This window comes from Bombina bombina, chromosome 2 (assembly GCF_027579735.1).
Source record: "Bombina bombina isolate aBomBom1 chromosome 2, aBomBom1.pri, whole genome shotgun sequence".
Taxonomy (NCBI): domain Eukaryota; kingdom Metazoa; phylum Chordata; class Amphibia; order Anura; family Bombinatoridae; genus Bombina; species Bombina bombina.
In genome coordinates, this window is record NC_069500.1 from 83,962,316 (window position 1) to 83,981,584 (window position 19,269).

The following is a 19,269-nucleotide window of genomic DNA, read 5'->3' on the forward strand; positions in this document are numbered from 1 at the left end:
TTTCCATATATACATTCACTTATTAAGTTGTATTGGGTGTAAAATAAATGATAATTTAACAATTAAATCTTAAAATTAATGATGGATTGTGTTATTTTTTGAAAATGTTTTGTATTATTATTACTGATTTCCTTTAAATATAATTTTTAGATGATTTTAAGACACGCAAATCACCTTCGTGCAAATTATGAATTCATATGATGAGTTTTTCTAACAAATCCATGTCTGCGCTTGCAAGTAGAAAATATATTTGCTTATTTTTTAACAAAAGAAAACCAGATTTAAACGTTCATCAAGTGGGCTTGTTGCTCTGTTTCCTACTGGAAGCCACATGTGTTTTCTTCCACTTTAAGTAGTGTCAATTGTAGAAACAGATCGGATAGGGTCAGTGCTTTGCCTATTGATCAGTATCCCTGCAGTCCCCCTACTCTAGCATCTGCTTCATTGGCTTCTTTCAGTGCCTGCTTCAGTACATTAGAATAGAAATCCATAACTAGAGCTGTGCTCATCCAAGCAGGGGAAGAAACTAAATTAAATGGTATAAAACAATCTTGGATCTAGAGTTTGTGCCAATTCATCTTGATCTAAGATGTCACACCGGGCTCTCTGTCAGAGCACCTGGGCTAGATTCAGCTATAGTGAAAGTAGATGGAGCTGCGGTCATTCATTTGTCAGCCAAGGAGCTCGGCAGTGGTTAGCAATTCCCCTTCTGCAGAGGTCAGCTGACAGAACATTCAGTGCCACTGCAGAATGGAGCTTTCCTTTGAACTATTGTAATAGAGCATGGTTCTTGCTGGGACTGGGGGAGGGGAGCGTGTTCAGCTTTCTGTGTCAAGCCTGCAATATTGAAGCATTGGAAGCCTCAAATCAAATCTTATTTCAAGGCTGCTCCTGTTTGACCCCTGTAGTGGTTTATGGGAAGTAGCACAATGCAGTGAAATATTTAGCAGGATATATCCTCACAGACATACTGTTTTATATATTATATGTATGATGTGTATGTATTTCAATGGTTTGAGTTGTAGAGGAAGAAAGAGACTGTATATAGTATCATAATGTATAGGGAACTACAATCCAATAATGAAATGTAATCAATGTGATATATAGAGAGTGATGACTTAGCTGGTTAATGACCAACTCAAATCCATGCAGTACTTGTTTCAACCCTGGTGGGGCCAACTCAAACTTATCATCCTTTTGCAAAGCTGATAAATGAGGTAACCATAAATATGGTGGTAAAAGTTATTACTCAGCAGCAGCTGATTACTGGTTCTAACTGGTTTAACTGTATTATTGTTTGAAGTAGTAATATGAGCACCTTTTCTTTGCAGCTACTTCTGCTAAAAAATAGTTACATAGTTGCAAATATTATCACAAAGCTCCTTATTAAGGGCATGATGATAAAAGCTCACTGGGGTAGACAGAAATCACACACAATCTTTCTGGGGATTTTTGGGCATTATATGGTAACGTAGGTGTTTCTCCACATCCAGAAAGCTGCATAGCCAAATAAACAGCTAACAAGCTAAAATTTCTCCTTAATGGGACAGTTTACCGTATGAAAATGTTTACACAAAGCTCCCTTTACTTTATTTTTTCATTTGAAACAGCTGTTTTTTTTCCCTGTGGTATCCCAACCTATTCTGAAAGTTTCTATACTTAAATATAGGTTAAAGAAAAACTGTGTAAACATAGCTAGCAGAAGAAATTACACTCCCAGTAGATGGTAGAAGAGATAAGCATTACAATATTAGTGTTTAATTGTTCTTGGGCTTTGGTTTACAGAGATAATATAAAGAAGCATGTGTGTGTGTTTACTGAAAGTGATAAACTAAGGATATTCCTTTTAATTGTTTAAGGTACCTCGCAGACAAGACTTAGATAATCTCGCCAAAGAGGAGAGCTCTATATCACTATAGGCGCGATCAAATATACGCTGCATGTTTCGGCGCAAGCGTGGGAACCTGTGCCACCGGTAATTTCACCTTGCACCCCGTGGGTATTACATAAACCCTGCCGGCAGTTCATAAAGTGCCGTAAGTCGGATAAACTAGCGATGTCCAGAAATGAGCGTAAATACAAATTTCTGGAGTCGTCAGTGACTTTAGAAACTGCCGGCGCCTAAGAAAAGTAAAGAAAATAACAAAAATCTCCCGTAATAGTCTAACAGCCTCCCAAAAATAAGCCTGACACGTAAAACCCCTATATCCGCAATCCCCCCCTCTCATTACTAATATTAAATGTATTAACCCCTAGACCGACAACCCCCCCACAAGGCAATATTCCTATTTAAACTATTAACCCCTATATCCGCCATCAAACCCACACCGCAAGTAATAACTAAATTATTAACCCCTAAACCGCCATTAACCCACATCGCAATAAACCTATTCAAGTATTAACCCCTAAACCGCCATAGCCCACATAGCCTATTAAATGTATTAACCCCTAATTTGCCGCCGCTAACGTCGCCGCCACTATAATAAAGTTATTAACCCCTAAACCTAAGTTTAACCCTAACACCCCCTAACTTAAATATTATTTAAATAAATTTACTATTATTAACTATATTATTCCTATTTAAAACTAAATACTTACCTATAAAATAAACCCTAAGATAGCTACAATATAATTAATAATTACATTGTAGCTATTTTAGGATTTATTTTTATTTTACAGGCAACTTTGTATTTATTTTAACTAGGTAGAATAGTTACTAAATAGTTTCAACTATTTAATAGCTACCTAGTATATTATTAATTATATTGTAGCTATCTTAGGGTTTATTTTATAAGTAAGTATTTAGTTTTAAATAGGAATAATTTAGTTAATAATAGTAAATTTATTTAGATTTATTTAAATAATATTTAAGTTAGGGGGGTGTTAGGGTTAGGGTTAGACTTAGGTTTAGGGGTTAATAACTTTATTATAGTGGCTGCGACGTTGGCGGCAGCAGATTAGGGGTTAATACATTTAATAGGCTATGTGGGCTATGGCGGTTTAGGGGTTAATACTTGAATAGGTTTTTCTTTCATGTAATTAGCAAGAGTCCATGAGCTAGTGACGTATGGGATATACATTCCTACCAGGAGGGGCAAAGTTTCCCAAACCTCAAAAATGCCTATAAATACACCCCTCACCATACCCACAAATCAGTTTTACAAACGTTGCCTCCCATGGAGGTGGTGAAGTAAGTTTGTGCTAGATTCTACGTTGATATGTGCTTCGCAGCAGGCTGGAGCCCGGTTTTCCTCTCAGTGTGCAGTGAATGTCAGAGGGATGTGAAGAGAGTATTGCCTATTTGAATTCAATGGTTTCCTTCTACGGGATCTATTTCATACGATCTCTGTTATCTGTCGTAGAGATTCATCTCTTACCTCCCTTTTCAGATCAACGATATACTCTTATATACCATTACCTCTACTGATTCTCGTTTCAGTACTGGTTTGGCTTTCTACTACATGTAGATGAGTGTCCTGGGGTAAGTAAGTCTTATTTTTTGTGACACTCTAAGCTATGGTTGGGCACTTTTATATAAAGTTCTAAATATATGTGTTTAAACATTTATTTGCCTTGATTCAGGATGATCAATATTCCTTATTTCAGACAGTCAGTTTCATTATTTGGGATAATGCATATGAATAAATCATTTAAAAATATTGAATCGTTATGTAAGGATACCAACATTCAAAATGGTAACTATAAGGACTATTCTGCCTTTTGTTCAGCAAGGGCATTATATGTCCACAATAGATTTACAGGATGCATATCTGCATATTCCGATTCATCCAGATCACTTTCAGTTTCTGAGATTCTCTTTTCTAGACAAGCATTACCAGTTTGTGGCTCTGTCGTTCGGCCTAGCAACAGCTCCAGGGATTTTTTCAAAGGTTCTCGGTGCCCTTCTATCTGTAATCAGAGAACAGGGTATTGTGGTATTTCCTTATTTGGACGATATCTTGGTACTTGCTCAGTCTTCACATTTAGCAGAATTTCATACGAATCGACTTGTGTCGTTTCTTCAAGAACATGGTTGGAGGATCAATTTACCAAAGAGTTCATTGATTCCTCAGACAAGGGTAACCTTTTTAGGTTTCCAAATAGATTCAGTGTCCATGACTTTGTCTCTGACGGACAAGAGACGTCTGAGATTGGTTTCAGCTTGTCGAAACCTTCAGTCTCAATCATTCCCTTCGGTAGCCTTATGCATGGAAATTCTAGGTCTTATGACTGCTGCATCGGACGCGATCCCCTTTGCTCGTTTTCACATGCGACCTCTTCAGCTTTGTATGCTGAACCAGTGGTGCCGGGATTATACAAAGATATCACAGTTAATATCTTTAAATTCGATTGTACGACACTCTCTGGCGTGGTGGACAAATCACCATCGTTTAGTTCAAGGGGATTCTTTTGTTCTTCCAACCTGGACTGTGATCTCAACAGATGCGAGTCTGACAGGTTGGGGAGCTGTATGGGGGTCTCTGACAGTGCAGGGGGTTTGGGAATCTCAGGAGGCGAGATTACCAATCAACATTTTGGAACTCCGTGCGATTTTCAGAGCTCTTCAGTCGTGGCCTCTTCTGAAGAGAGAAACGTTCATTTGTTTTCAGACGGACAATGTCACAACTGTGGCATATGTCAATCATCAAGGGTGGACTCATAGTCCTCTGGCTATGAAAGAAGTATCTCGGATACTTGTATGGGCGGAATCCAGCTCCTGTCTAATTTCTGCGGTTCACATCCCAGGTATAGACAATTGGGAAGCGGATTATCTCAGTCGCCAGACGTTACATCCGGGCGAATGGTCTCTTCACCCAGAGGTTTTTCTTCAGATTGTTCAAATCTGGGGACTTCCAGAAATAGATCTGATGGCCTCTCATCTAAACAAGAAACTTCCCAGGTATCGATCCAGATCCAGGGATGCTCAGGCGGAGGCAGTGGATGCATTGTCACTTCCTTGGAAGTATCATCCTGCCTATATCTTTCCGCCTCTAGTTCTTCTTCCAAGAGTGATTTCCAAGATTCTAAAAGAGCGTTCGTTTGTTGTGCTGGTGGCTCCAGCATGGCCTCACAGGTTTTGGTATGCAGATCTTGTTCGGATGGCTACTTGCCAACCTTGGACTCTTCCGTTAAGACCAGACCTTCTTTCTCAAGGTCCTTTTTTCCATCAGGATCTCAAATCATTAAATTTGAAGGTATGGAGATTGAACGCTTGATTCTCAGTCATAGAGGTTTCTCTGACTCTGTAATTAATACTATGTTACAGGCTCGTAAATCTGTGTCTAGGAAGATATATTATCGAGTCTGGAAGACTTACATTTCTTGGTGTTCTTCTCATCAATTTTCCTGGCATTCTTTTAGAATTCCTAGAATTTTACAGTTTCTTCAGGATGGTCTGGATAAAGGTTTGTCTGCAAGTTCCTTGAAAGGACAAATTTCTGCTCTTTCTGTGCTGTTTCACAGAAAGATTGCTAATCATCCTGATATTCATTGTTTTGTACAGGCTTTGGTTCGTATAAAACCTGTCATTAAGTCAATCTCTCCTCCTTGGAGTTTGAATTTGGTTCTGGGGGCTTTACAAGCTCCTCCGTTTGAACCTATGCATTCTCTGGATATTAAATTGCTTTCTTGGAAAGTGTTGTTCCTTTTGGCCATCTCTTCTGCTAGAAGAGTTTCTGAGTTATCTGCTCTTTCTTGTGAATCTCCTTTTCTGATTTTTCATCAGGATAAGGCGGTGTTGCGGACTTCCTTTAAATTTTTACCTAAAGTTGTGAATTCTAACAACATTAGTAGAGAAATTGTGGTTCCTTCATTGTGTCCTAATCCTAAGAATTCTAAGGAAAGATCGTTACATTCTTTGGATGTAGTTAGAGCTTTGAAATATTATGTTGAAGCTACTAAAGATTTCCGAAAGACTTCTAGTCTATTTGTTATCTTTTCCGGTTCCAGGAAAGGTCAGAAGGCCTCTGCCATTTCTTTGGCGTCTTGGTTAAAGTCTTTGATTCATCATGCTTATGTAGAGTCGGGTAAAACTCCGCCTCAAAGGATTACAGCTCATTCTACTAGGTCAGTTTCTACTTCCTGGGCGTTTAGGAATGAGGCTTCGGTTGATCAGATTTGCAAAGCAGCAACTTGGTCTTCTTTGCATACTTTTACTAAATTCTACCATTTTGATGTGTTTTCTTCTTCTGAAGCAGTTTTTTGTAGAAAAGTACTTCAGGCAGCCGTTTCAGTTTGATTCTTCTGCTTATAATTTCAGTTTTTTTCATTATAAGATTTAAACTTTATTTTGGGGTGTGGATTATTTTTCAGCGGAATTGGCTGTCTTTATTTTATCCCTCCCTCTCTAGTGACTCTTGCGTGGAAGATCCACATCTTGGATATTTATTATCCCATACGTCACTAGCTCATGGACTCTTGCTAATTACATGAAAGAAAACATAATTTATGTAAGAACTTACCTGATAAATTCATTTCTTTCATATTAGCAAGAGTCCATGAGGCCCACCCTTTTTTTGTGGTGGTTATGATTTTTTTGTATAAAGCACAATTATTCCAATTCCTTATTTTTTATGCTTTCACACTTTTTTCTTATCACCCCACTTCTTGGCTATTCGTTAAACTGATTTGTGGGTGTGGTGAGGGGTGTATTTATAGGCATTTTTGAGGTTTGGGAAACTTTGCCCCTCCTGGTAGGAATGTATATCCCATACGTCACTAGCTCATGGACTCTTGCTAATATGAAAGAAATGAATTTATCAGGTAAGTTCTTACATAAATTATGTTATTGCGTTGTGGGCTATGGCGGTTTAGGGGTTAATAATTTAGTTATTACTTGCGGTGTGGGTTTTATGGCGGTTTAGGGGTTAATAGACTTTATTAGTTATTGCGGTGGGGGATTGCGGTTGATAGGTAGATAGACATTGCGCATGCGTTAGGTGTTAGTTTATTTTTGCAGGCATTTTCGGGAGTTACGGTGCTCCCATACTCAGCGCAAGGCCTGCTACGGCTGCCTTTTATGGCGAGGTAAAAATGGAGTAAGATTTCTCAATTTTCGCCACCGAAGGCCTTGCGCTGGATATTGAATACCGATTTACGACGCAGTCCCATGTTAGCCTATGGGAGTAATAATGGCGAGCGACGGGTGAAATATACGCACGTAACTTGTATGCTACACCGTATATGTAATACCAAAATCGCGTAAAAACTGGTGTCGCCGGCTTTTGCGGGCGACGCTGCATATGTAATGGAGCCCTAGGTCCTTAGCCAAACGCCAGGGTAAATTAGTCCCTAAACCAGATCCCTAAGAAGCATAGTAACAGAATTTTACATAAAAGAAGTTATAGTAATAAGAGTTATTAGCATGCCCAAATATTAATTGTTGTAATGTGTCTGTGTTTTTTTGTTGTTGTGTTTTTTTTTGGGGGGGGGGGGTTGTAAGAAAGTGACTGTTACAGTGCAAAGTTTTTTTTTGTTTTTTTTTAATGTTTTTTGAGGTTTAACAATTGCTGCATTACAAAATAAGCAAAATTTAAAGGGACAATAAACACCAAATATATTATTGCTTAAAAAGATAGATAATCCCTTTAGTTACCATTCCCCAGTTTTGCATAACCAACTCTGTTATATTTTTATATGTTTTACCTCTGTAATTACCTTGTATCTAAGCCTCTGCGGACTGCCTCCTTATTTAAAATCTTTTGACAGACTTGCATTTCAGGCAATTAGTGCTGACTTTTAAATAACTCATTGGACATGAACACGCTTTTATCTATATGGCACACATGAACTAATTGCATCTAGCGGTGAAAAACTGTCAGATGCATTCAGATAAGAAGCGGCCTTCAAGAGCTTAGAAATTAGCATATGAGCCTAACTAGGTTTAGCTTTCAACTAAGAATACCAAGAGAACAAAGCAAATTTGATGATAAAAGTAAATTGGAAAGTTGTTTAAAATGACATGCCCTATCTGAATCAAGAAAGTTTATGTTGGACTTTACTGTCCCTTTAAGATTATATTCTAAATTTGCATTCTGCTTGTTTTTGGCATCTTTATAGGGAAGCATTTAACTTGTGTGAGATGCTAGTATGATCTTCAACAAATACTTTTGTGAAACACTATTGATTAGATAGTTTTGCCTCAGCTGTTGTAATGTTCTGTTAATAGTGTAATGAATACATTCCTGTGCAGATTTTATTTTTTCCTAACCTTGATTCTGGATTGTGCTCTGGCATTACTCTTTACAAGGGATGTTTTAATAGTTTCTTTGTTAAAATCTATCCTTTTGAATTGTCTAACCTTGTCTTGTAACAGTTATAAATAGGTCACTAGAGTGTGCAGCCAATGGCTGTGTGGAATAAAACAGTGTTCTACACTTCCATTTCTAACAGTAACTGAAAAGCTCACAAGGAATGGAATTACAGAAAAGGGGAACAAAATAAATAATGAAAGTATATTGCAAAGTTTCTCTCTATATACAATTTATCATTTTATATTATTATCTCAAAGTGTTTAATGTCCCTTTAATCCAGTAATAAGCAACTACCATTATTCAAAAGACCACATATGTGATCACAAAAACATCTTCTGCTGCGGGGGGGGGTCCTCTGTAGGGCTACCAGGTGTCCAACATTGATTTAAAATACGAGCAATTAGTATTTCAGCTGATGGAATCATTAGCAGTCAGGGTTCTGTCATTTAAGTATTCCAGTTGCAGTGCAGTAACAGACCGCTTAGAGGTCCAGTTTCTCCCGATATTATCATCTAAATAAGTAACCATTTCCTTTTTCTAAAGTGCACATCCAATTTGCATCCTTACAGCACACGCCAGTCTCTTTAGCCCAGTGAAATTCCTAACTTCATTATTTCCTACTTGAGATGGCAAAAAAATTAAGTTAAAGGGACAGTCTAGTCAAAATTAAACTTTCATGATTAAAAAAGGGCACACAATTTTAAACAACTTTCCAATTTACTTTTATCATCAAATTTGTAATGTTCTTTTGGTATTCTTTGCTAAAGCTAAATCTAGGTAGGCTCAAACTGATTTCTAAACTGTTATAAACCGCCTCTTAGCTCAGTGTATCTAAATGTAGCCACCAATCAGCAAGCACTACCCAGATGCTGAACCAAAAATGGGCCGGCTCCTAAGCTTATATTCCTGCTTTTCAAATAAAGATACAAAGAGAATGAACAAAAATTGATAATAGGAGTAAATTAGAAAGTTGCTTAAAATTGCATGATCTATCTAAATCATGAAATAAAAAAATTGGGGTTTCATATCGCTTTAAAGAGATTGCAAGTTCAAAGCTAAACTTAAATAGATTGGATATAGCATGAAATTTTATGCAGCTTTCCATTTTTTTCTATTATCAATTTTGCTTAATTGTTTTGGTATTCTTTGTTAAAAAATAATCTTGGTTGAGCTCAGGAGCATCCACGTGTCTTTAGCCATTTGGCAGCAGTTTGCATAAAAATGTTTATTGCCATATTGCAAACACTACTACAATAGACTGCTAGACACATGCACGCTCGTTTGCTACTATCAGCTAACCTAGGTTTATTCTTCAACAAGAGAACAAAGCACATTTGATAATAGAAGTAAACTTAAAAGTTGTTTAAAATTGCACGCTCTGTCTGAATGATGAATGTTTCATTTTGACTTTTCTATCCCTTTAAGTAATGAAATTCAGGTACCCTTATTTTATAATCTTGTCTAAAGCACATCAGGATCTATGGTGCTAATACAGAGCTTTATTTGTTGCTTCATATTCACTTTTAAAACATTTATTTTAAAGTTTGTCCTACTGTGTTTCCAGGCTGTCTTTCCAACGTTCCTCCTATAAAAAAAGGATCACCCTCTTATGAAGAGAGACGCAAGCAAGCTACAGCTATTGTTCTACTAGGGGTGATTGGAGCAGAATTTGGAGCAGAGATCGAGCCTCCAAAATTGTTGACAAGACCACGTAGCTCAAGCCAGATTCCAGAAGGGTTTGGTTTAACCACCGGTGGCTCAAACTACTCCCTTGCCCGACATACGTGTAAGTACTTTTTGCAGAAAGATACATGTAATTACGTATTGTAAATACCCAGGCATTTTTTCCATTCATTTTTTTTTCCATTTAGGATGTAATATAATTTCTAGTTCATCAATGAAAAGTGAAAGGTTGTAGGAAATAACAATAAAAAAGTGTGTGTGTGTGTATATATATATATATTAGTTGCCTATTGCCCAATTGACAGCATGAGTGATCTGTATATAATAATTTTTCATACAGGTGGTGAGAGTCCACTATCCATTACTCTTGGGAATTACTCTTCTCTACCACTAGGAGGAGGCAAAGATTCCCAAACCCCAAGAACTCTATAAAACCCCTCACACATACCTTAGTCTTTACTTTGAGGTGGTTGAAGAATGAAGATGTGCATGTGATTCTTTAGAGAGAGGGGTTTTCCGTCTATATTAAGGCCCGGTTTCCCCTCAGAGTATAGTGCTTGTCAGAGGTAGGTATATGGGGTATGGTTTGTGATTCTTTTTTGACCTCATGGGAACATTTTCATATACCTTCCATATTTAATCGCAGGGACTTGTCTTTTGCCTCTCTTTATGGATCTACAATATACTCCTATTCCATAACCTCTGCTGATATTTTTCCGTTCTGGTTTGGCTGTCTGCTGCTTGTTTGCTAGTGGACAAGTGTCTATTGGTAAACATCATTTATTAACATTTATACACTCTATAGCTATGTTATTGGCACTTTTTAAGTTTATATATATTTGCTAATATATATATATATATATATATACACAGCAACAAACAGAAAGTAGCGTTGCGCTCTGCCTTACCCTGTACACCTTTCTTCACGGCACACTGGAGCGTGGGGATGACGTCACACATCAGAGAACGGAATGCTCACAGACAGCATTATTCGTCCAAGATGCTGAAAATATAGGTATAAAAAGAGAATGTCCAGGCACTCCTCTGATTGGTATAAAAGTTAAAAACTTTATTCCATGCTTTAAAAACAGAAATAAAAAATCAGTGTTAGCAACTTACACCGCTCTGACAGACTCTGCGGTAGTGAGGACAGCTGGCTTCCTATGCAGCAGACATGTTTTGTGCCTGTGTGCACTTGTTCACAGCTCACAGGTGTCCCAGCTTTCTCCAGCTAAATAGGCTCTCTCTTACAGGTATACAGCTACCTAAATACTTACACTCCTCACTATGGTACTTTACTTAAAAACAAAATATAATGATATACAAATGTCTGCAATCAACTACTACGGATACATTATTATAGTGGTGTTAAATAGGTTATGTTGACAAAGTTACAGAAATGGACAAAAATAAGGTTGAATGTTACTTTTAAGTTTTTATGTTTTTCTTTTTCTGCTTAATTTAGCTATTTGACCCTATCTAGTCCTATTTAGTAAACATATTTTATCACTGTTTTTACTCGTGTTAAAGGGACACTGAACCCAAATTTTTTCTTTTGTGATTCAAATAGAACATGCAATTTTAAGCAACTTTGTAATTTACTCCTATTATCAATTTTTCTTTGTTCTCTTGCTATCTATATTTTAAAAAAAGAAGGCATCTAAGCTTTTTTTTGTTTCAGAACTCTGGACAGCAATTTTTTATTGGTGAATGAATTTATCTACCACTCAGCAAGAACAACCCAGGTTGTTCATAAAAAATGGGCCGGCATCTAAACTTACATTCTTGCATTTCAAATAAAGATACCAAGAGAATGAAGAAAATTTGATAATAGGAGTAAATTAGAAAGTTGCTTAAAATTGCATGCTCTATCTGAATCGTGAAAGAAAAAAATTTGGGTTCAGTGTCCCCTTAATGTTATTAATTGTAACAACGTTTGTTACATTTTCAACTCACCTAATATAACACAATGGGCTATACACATATGTCAATATCTCTTCTAAAATTCAAACCATGTGCTATAGATGTATCTAGAGTGAAGATCCAAAATATTTCTCTCCGACCTAATTTATCTTCTCTTTCACCCCCCCCCCCTTTCTATATTGGGACATGATCAATTCCTTGGACTGTTAATACATTAGAATCAGAGTTGTAAAATTCCCTAAAATGTCTTGCTATTGGGGTATCCGACTCAGGGTCCTCTATTGATCTTACATGTGCTAAAATTCTGTCCTTTAGGGGTCTCTTCGTTTTTTCCAACGTATTGTTTAGAGCACCCCCTGCAGATCAATAAATAGAATACATGTGTTGTTGCACAATTTATATAGAACTTAATTTTATGGGATTTCTGTGTGTATGTTGAGACGAAATTATCACCGTCTGTTACATACTCGCATGTTTTACAGATATTTCTTCTACACTCTGTTTTAACCATCATTTATCTGTTTTTTTTTGCCTGAACAGTCTGAGGGGGACACATAATTTCCTATTTCTTTCATGTAATTAGCAAGAGTCCATGAGCTAGTGACGTATGGGATATACATTCCTACCAGGAGGGGCAAAGTTTCCCAAACTTTAAAATGCCTATAAATACACTCCTCACCACACCCGCAATTCAGTTTTACAAACTTTGCCTCCCGTGGAGGTGGTGAAGTAAGTTTGTGCTTAAGATTCTTCGTTGATATGCGCTTCGCAACAGGTTGAAGCCCGGTTTTCCTCTCAAAGTGCAGCGAATGTCAGAGAGACGTGAAGAGAGTATTGCCTATTTGAATACAATGGTCTACCTCTAGGGGATCTATTTCATAGGTTCTCTGTTATCGGTCGTAGAGATTTCTTCTCCTACCTCCCTTTTCAGATCGACGATATACTCTTCTATACCATTACCTCTACTGATTCTCGTTTCAGTACTGGTTTGGCTATCTGCTATATGTAGAGGAGTGTCCTGGGGTGAGTAAGTCTTATTTTTTGTGACACTCTACATATAAAGTGCCCAACCATAGAGTAAAGTTCTAAATATATGTCTATAAACTTATATTTGCCTTGATTCAGGATAATCAAAAAAATTTCCTGCATGCTGTTAGGCTCGCGGGGGCAGAAAATGTTTCTTTTTATTACGTCTTTTTTGGCGCAAACTTTTTTGGTGCTAAAAATGTTGTCATTTCCGGTGACGTAATTTACACCGGAAGTTGTATTCTGTTACGCATGCGTATTCAGACATTTTTTTGCGCCAAAAAAATGTGGGCGTCTTTTTTACTCACATTATTTAAACATTTTTCTTTCTTTGCTTCTGGTTCTAGAAGCTTATTTTTTTGCATTCTTTCCCATTCCTGAAACTGTCATTTAAGGAATTTGATAATTTTGCTTTATATGTTGTTTTTTCTATTACATATTGCAAGATGTCTCACCCTGACCCTGGATCTAAATCTACTAATGGACAGACGCTGCCTGATGCTGGTTCTACCAAAGTTAAGTGCATATGTTGTAAACTTGTGGTAACTGTTCCTCCAGCTGTAGTTTGTGAAAGCTGTCATGATAAACTTTCTAATGCAGATTGTGTTTCCATTAGTAATAATCCTTTACCTGTTGTTGTTCCTTCAACATCTAATGTTCAGGATGTTCCTGTTAACGTAAAATAATTTGTTTCTAATTCCATTAGGAAGGCTCTGTCTGTTATTCCTCCTTCCAGTAAACGTAAAAGGTCTTTTTAAAACTTCTCACATTTCAGATGAATTTTTAGGTGACCGCCATCATTCTGACTTATCTGCTTCTGATGAGGTTTTTTCCGGTTCAGAAGATTCTACTTCAGATATTGATACTGATAAATCTTCATATTTATTTAAGATGGAGTTTATTCGTTCATTACTTAAAGAAGTTTTGATTGCTTTAGATATGGAGGAGTCTAGTCCTCTTGATACTAAAACTGCTAAACGTTTAAATTCGGTTTATAAACCTCATGTGTTAATTCCGGAAGTTTTTCCAGTTCCTGATGCTATCTCAGATGTGATTGCTAGGGAATGGGATAGTCTGGGTTCTTCATTTACTCCTTCTCCAAGGTTTAAGAAAATGTACCCTGTGCCATCTGATAGATTGGAGTTTTGGGATAAAATCCCTAAAGTCGATGGGGCTATCTCTACTCTTGCCAAACGTACTGCTATTCCTACGGCAGTTAGCACTTCGTTTAAAGATCCTTTAGATAGGAAAATTGAATCTTTTTTAAGAAAAGCTTATTTATGTTCAGGTAATCTACTAAGACCTGCTATTTCTTTGGCTGATGTTGCAGCAGCTTCAACTTTCTGGTTGGAGGCTTTAGCGCAACAAGTGACAGATCATAATACATATAGCATTGTTAAACTTCTTCAACATGCTAATAACTTTGTCTGTGATGCCATTTTTGATATCATTAGAGTTGATGTCCGGTATATGTCTTTAGCTATTTTAGCTAGACGAGCTTTATGGCTTAAATCCTGGAATGTAGATATGACTTCTAAGTCAACTTTGCTTTCTCTCTCTTTCCAAGGTAATAAGTTGTTTGGTTCTCAGTTGGATTCTATAATTTCAACTGTTACTGGAGGGAAGGGTGCCTTTTTGCCTCAGGGAAAAAAATCTAAAGGTAATTATAGGGCTGCTAATCGTTTTCGTTCCTTTCGTCAGAATAAGGAGCAGAAGCCCGATCCTTCCCCTAAAGGAACAGTTTCCGGTTGGAAACCTAATCCACTCTGGAATAAATCCAAGCCTTCCAGAAGGTCAAAACCAGCTCCTAAATCCGCATGAAGGTGCGGCCCTCATTCCAGCACAGCTGGTAGGGGGCAGGTTACGATTTTTCAAAGAGGTTTGGATCAATTCGGTTCACAATCTTTGGATTCAGAACATTGTTTCGCAAGGGTACAGAATAGGTTTCAAGGTGAGACCACCTGTGAGAAGATTCTTTCTCTCACGCATTCCAGTCAATCCAGTGAAGGCTCAGACGTTTCTGAAATGTGTTTCAGACCTAGAGTTAGCTGGGGTAATTATACCAGTTCCAGTCCTGGAACAAGGTCTGGGGTTTTATTCGAATCTATTCATCATACCAAAGAAAGAGAATTCTTTCAGACCAGTTCTGGACCTAAAGATATTGAATCGTTATGTAAGGATACCAACATTCAAAATGATGACTATAAGAACTATTCTGCCTTTTGTTCAGCAAGGGCATTATATGTCTACAATAGACTTACAGGATGCATACCTGCATATTCCAATTCATCCAGATCACTATCAGTTTCTGAGATTCTCTTTTCTAGACAAGCATTACCAGTTTATTGCCCTTCCATTTGGTCTAGCAACAGCACCAAGGATCTTTTCGAAGGTTCTCGGTGCCCTTCTCTCTGTAATCAGAGAACAGGGTATTGCGGTTTTTCCTTATTTGGACGATATCTTGGTACTTGCTCAGTCTTCACATTCTGCAGAATCTCATACGAATCAACTTGTGTTGTTTCTTCAAAGTCATGGTTGGAGGATCAATTTGCCAAAGAGTTCCTTGATTCCTCAGACAAGGGTAACCTTTTTAGGTTTCCAAATAGATTCAGTGTCCATGACTTTGTCTCTGACAGAAAAGAGACGTCTGAAATTGGTTTCAGCCTGTCGAAACCTTCAGTCTCAATTGTTTCCTTCGGTAGCATTATGCATGGAGTTTTTAGGTCTCATGACTGCTGCATCGGACGCGATCCCTTTTGCTCGTTTTCACACGAGACCACTCCAGCTTTGTATGCTGAACCAGTGGTGCAGGGATTATACAAGAATATCACAAATAATATCCTTAAATCCCAATGTTCGATCATCTCTAACTTGGTGGATGGATCACCATCATCTAATTCAAGGGGCCTCTTTTGTTCGTCCAACCTGGACTGTGATCTCAACAGATGCGAGTCTATCAGGTTGGGGAGCTGTATGGGGATCTCTGACAGCGCAAGGGGTTTGGGAATCTCAGGAGGCGAGATTACCAATCAACATTTTGGAACTCCGTGCGATTTTCAGAGCTCTTCAATTCTGGCCTCTTCTGATGAGAGAATCGTTTATTTGTTTTCAAACAGACAATGTCACGACCGTGGCATATGTCAATCATCAAGGTGGGACTCACAGTCCTCAAGCTATGAAAGAAGTATCTCGGATACTTGTATGGGCGGAATCCAGCTCCTGTCTAATTTCTGCGGTTCACATCCCAGGTGTAGACAATTGGGAAGCGGATTTTCTCAGTCGCCAGATGTTACATCCGGGCGAATGGTCTCTTCATCCAGAGGTTTTTCTTCAGATTGTTCGAATCTGGGGTCTTCCAGAAATAGATCTGATGGCCTCTCATCTGAACAAGAAACTTCCCAGGTATCTGTCCAGATCCCGGGATCCTCAGGCGGAAGCAGTGGATGCGTTGTCAATTCCTTGGAATTATCATCCTGCTTATATCTTTCCTCCTCTAGTTCTTCTTCCGAAAGTAATCTCCAAAATTTTAATGGAGCGCTCACTTGTACTGCTGGTGGCTCCAGCATGGCCTCACAGGTTTTGGTTTGCGGATCTCGTTCGGATGGCCAGTTGCCAACCTTGGACACTTCCGTTAAGGCCAGACCTTCTATCTCAAGGCCATTTTTTCCATCAGGATCTCAAATCATTAAATTTGAAGGTATGGAGATTGAACGCTTGATACTTAGTCATAGAGGTTTATCTGACTCAGTGATTAATACTATGTTACAGGCTCGTAAATCTGTATCTAGGAAAATTTATTATCGAGTTTGGAAGACTTACATCTCTTGGTGTTCTTCTCATAAATTCTCTTGGCATTCTTTCAGAATTCCTAGAATTTTACAATTTCTTCAGGATGGTTTGGATAAAGGTTTGTCTGCAAGTTCTTTGAAAGGACAAATATCTGCTCTTTCTGTTCTTTTTCACAGAAAGATTGCTAATCTTCCTGATATTCATTGTTTTGTACAGGCTTTGGTCCGTATCAAACCCGTCATTAAGCCAATCTCTCCTCCTTGGAGTCTTAATTTGGTTTTGTCAGCTTTACAGGCTCCTCCGTTTGAGCCTATGCATTTTCTGGACATTAAATTACTTTCTTGGAAAGTACTGTTCCTTTTGGCTATCTCTTCTGCTAGAAGAGTTTCTGAGTTATCTGCTCTTTCTTGTGAATCTCCTTTCTGATTTTTCATCAGGATAAGGCGGTGTTGCGGACTTCATTTCAATTTTTACCTAAGGTTGTGAATTCTAACAACATTAGTAGAGAAATTGTTGTCCCTTCATTATGTCCTAATCCTAAGAATTCTAAGGAGAGATCGTTACATTCTTTGGATGTGGTTAGAGCTTTGAAATATTATGTTGAAGCTACTAAAGATTTTAGAAAGACTTCTAGTCTGTTTGTTATCTTTTCTGGTTCCAGGAAAGGTCAAAAGGCTTCTGCCATTTCTTTGGCGTCTTGGTTAAAGTCTTTGATTCATCATGCTTATGTAGAGTCGGGTAAGTCCCCGCCTCAAAGAATAATGGCTCATTCTACTAGGTCAGTTACTACTTCTTGGGCCTTTAGGAATGAAGCCTCTGTCGATCAGATTTGCAAAGCAGCAACTTGGTCTTCTTTGCATACTTTTACTAAATTCTACCATTTTGATGTGTTTTCTTCTTCTGAAGCAGTTTTTGGTAGAAAAGTACTTCAGGCAGCTGTTTCTGTTTGATTCGTCTGCTTATAATTTCAGTTTTCTCTTGTTTAGTGTATCCAGTCCACGGATTATCCATTACTTATGGGATATTAACTCCTCCCCAACAGGAAGTGCAAGAGGATTCACCCAGCAGAGCTGCTATATAGCTCCTCCCCTAACTGCCATTACCAGTCATTCTCTTGCACCCAACGAATAGATAGGATGTGTGAGAGGACTGTGGTGATTATACTTAGTTTCATACCTTCAATCAAAAGTTTGTTATTTTATAATAGCACCGGAGTGTGTTATTCCTTCTCTGGTAGAATTTGAAGAAGAATCTACCTGAGTTTTTCTATGATTTTAGCCGGAGTAGTTAAGATCATATTGCTGTTTCTCGGCCATCTGAGGAGAGGTAAACTTCAGATCAGGGGACAGCGGGCAGATTAATCTGCAAAGAGGTATGTAGCAGCTTATTATTTTCTGACAATGGAATTGATGAGAAAATTCTGCCATACCGATATAATGTAAACTCAGCCTTAAATGCAGTAGCAGCAACTGGTATCAGGCTGTCATGTATGTATATTTTACACTTCAGTATTCTGGGGAATGGCACTTCACTGGAATTATACTGTATGCATAAAACTTTAGCCTAATTTGCAGGGACTAGCAACAGGCTTTTTAATAACACTCAATTTATTAATGTTAAACGTTTTTTGCTGGCATGTAAAATCGTTTAATTTTCTGAGGTACTGGGTGAAAAAATGTTTTGGGCACTATTTTTTTCCACTTGGCAGTCGTTTTATTTAATTTATGACAGTTTACTGATCTCTCTCACTGTTATGTGTGAGGGGGAGGGGCCTTTTTTGGCGCTTTTGCTACGCATCAAAAAATTCAGTCAGAAGTTTATTGTCTTCCCTGCATGATCCGGTTCATCTCTACAGAACTCAGGGGTCTTCAAAACTTGTTTTGAGGGAGGTAATCACTCACAGCAGAGCTGTGAGATTGTAGTTGACTGTGATAAAAAAACGTTTATTTCTGTATTTTATTTTTTTTCTGCTATCAGGGTTAGTTATCCTTTGCTAATGGGAGCAATCCTTTGCTAAAATTGTGTTTTTTACAAAGATTTGATGCTATAACTTTTCAGTTTATTAATTTTCAACTGTCATAACTTTTTCTGTGCTTCTTATAGGCACAGTACGTTTTCATATTATAGTAAATTACTTGAAAAGTATTTCCAAGTTGCTAGTTTATTTGCTAGTGTGTTAAACATGTCTGATTCAGAGGAAGATATCTGTGCTATATGTGCTAAAGCCAAAGTGGAGCCCAATAGAAATGTATGTACTAACTGTATTGATGCTACTTTAAATAAAAGTCAATCTGTACAAATTGAACATATTTCACCAAACAACGAGGGGAGAGTTATGCCGACTAACTCGCCTCACGTGTCAGTACCTGCATCTCCCGCTTGGGAGGTGCGTGATATTGTAGCGCCGAGTACATCTGGGCGGCCATTACAAATCACATTACAGGATATGGCTACTGTTATGACTGAAGTTTTGGCTAAATTACCAGAACTAAGAGGTAAGCGTGATCACTCTGGGGTGAGAACAGAGTGCGCTGATAATATTAGGGCCATGTCAGACACTGCGTCACAATTTGCAGAACATGAGGACGGAGAGCTT

General features: G+C 37.9%; 1 protein-coding gene across 1 annotated transcript in view; it reads left to right on the forward strand.

Annotated features, from left to right (window-relative positions):
• WDR7 (WD repeat domain 7) overlaps positions 1-19,269 on the forward strand; it is a 1,007,279-nt gene that overhangs the window by 673,643 nt on the left and 314,367 nt on the right. The window contains 1 exon segment of the mRNA XM_053701142.1: positions 9,817-10,038. Coding sequence (XP_053557117.1) covers positions 9,817-10,038 — 222 coding nt within the window.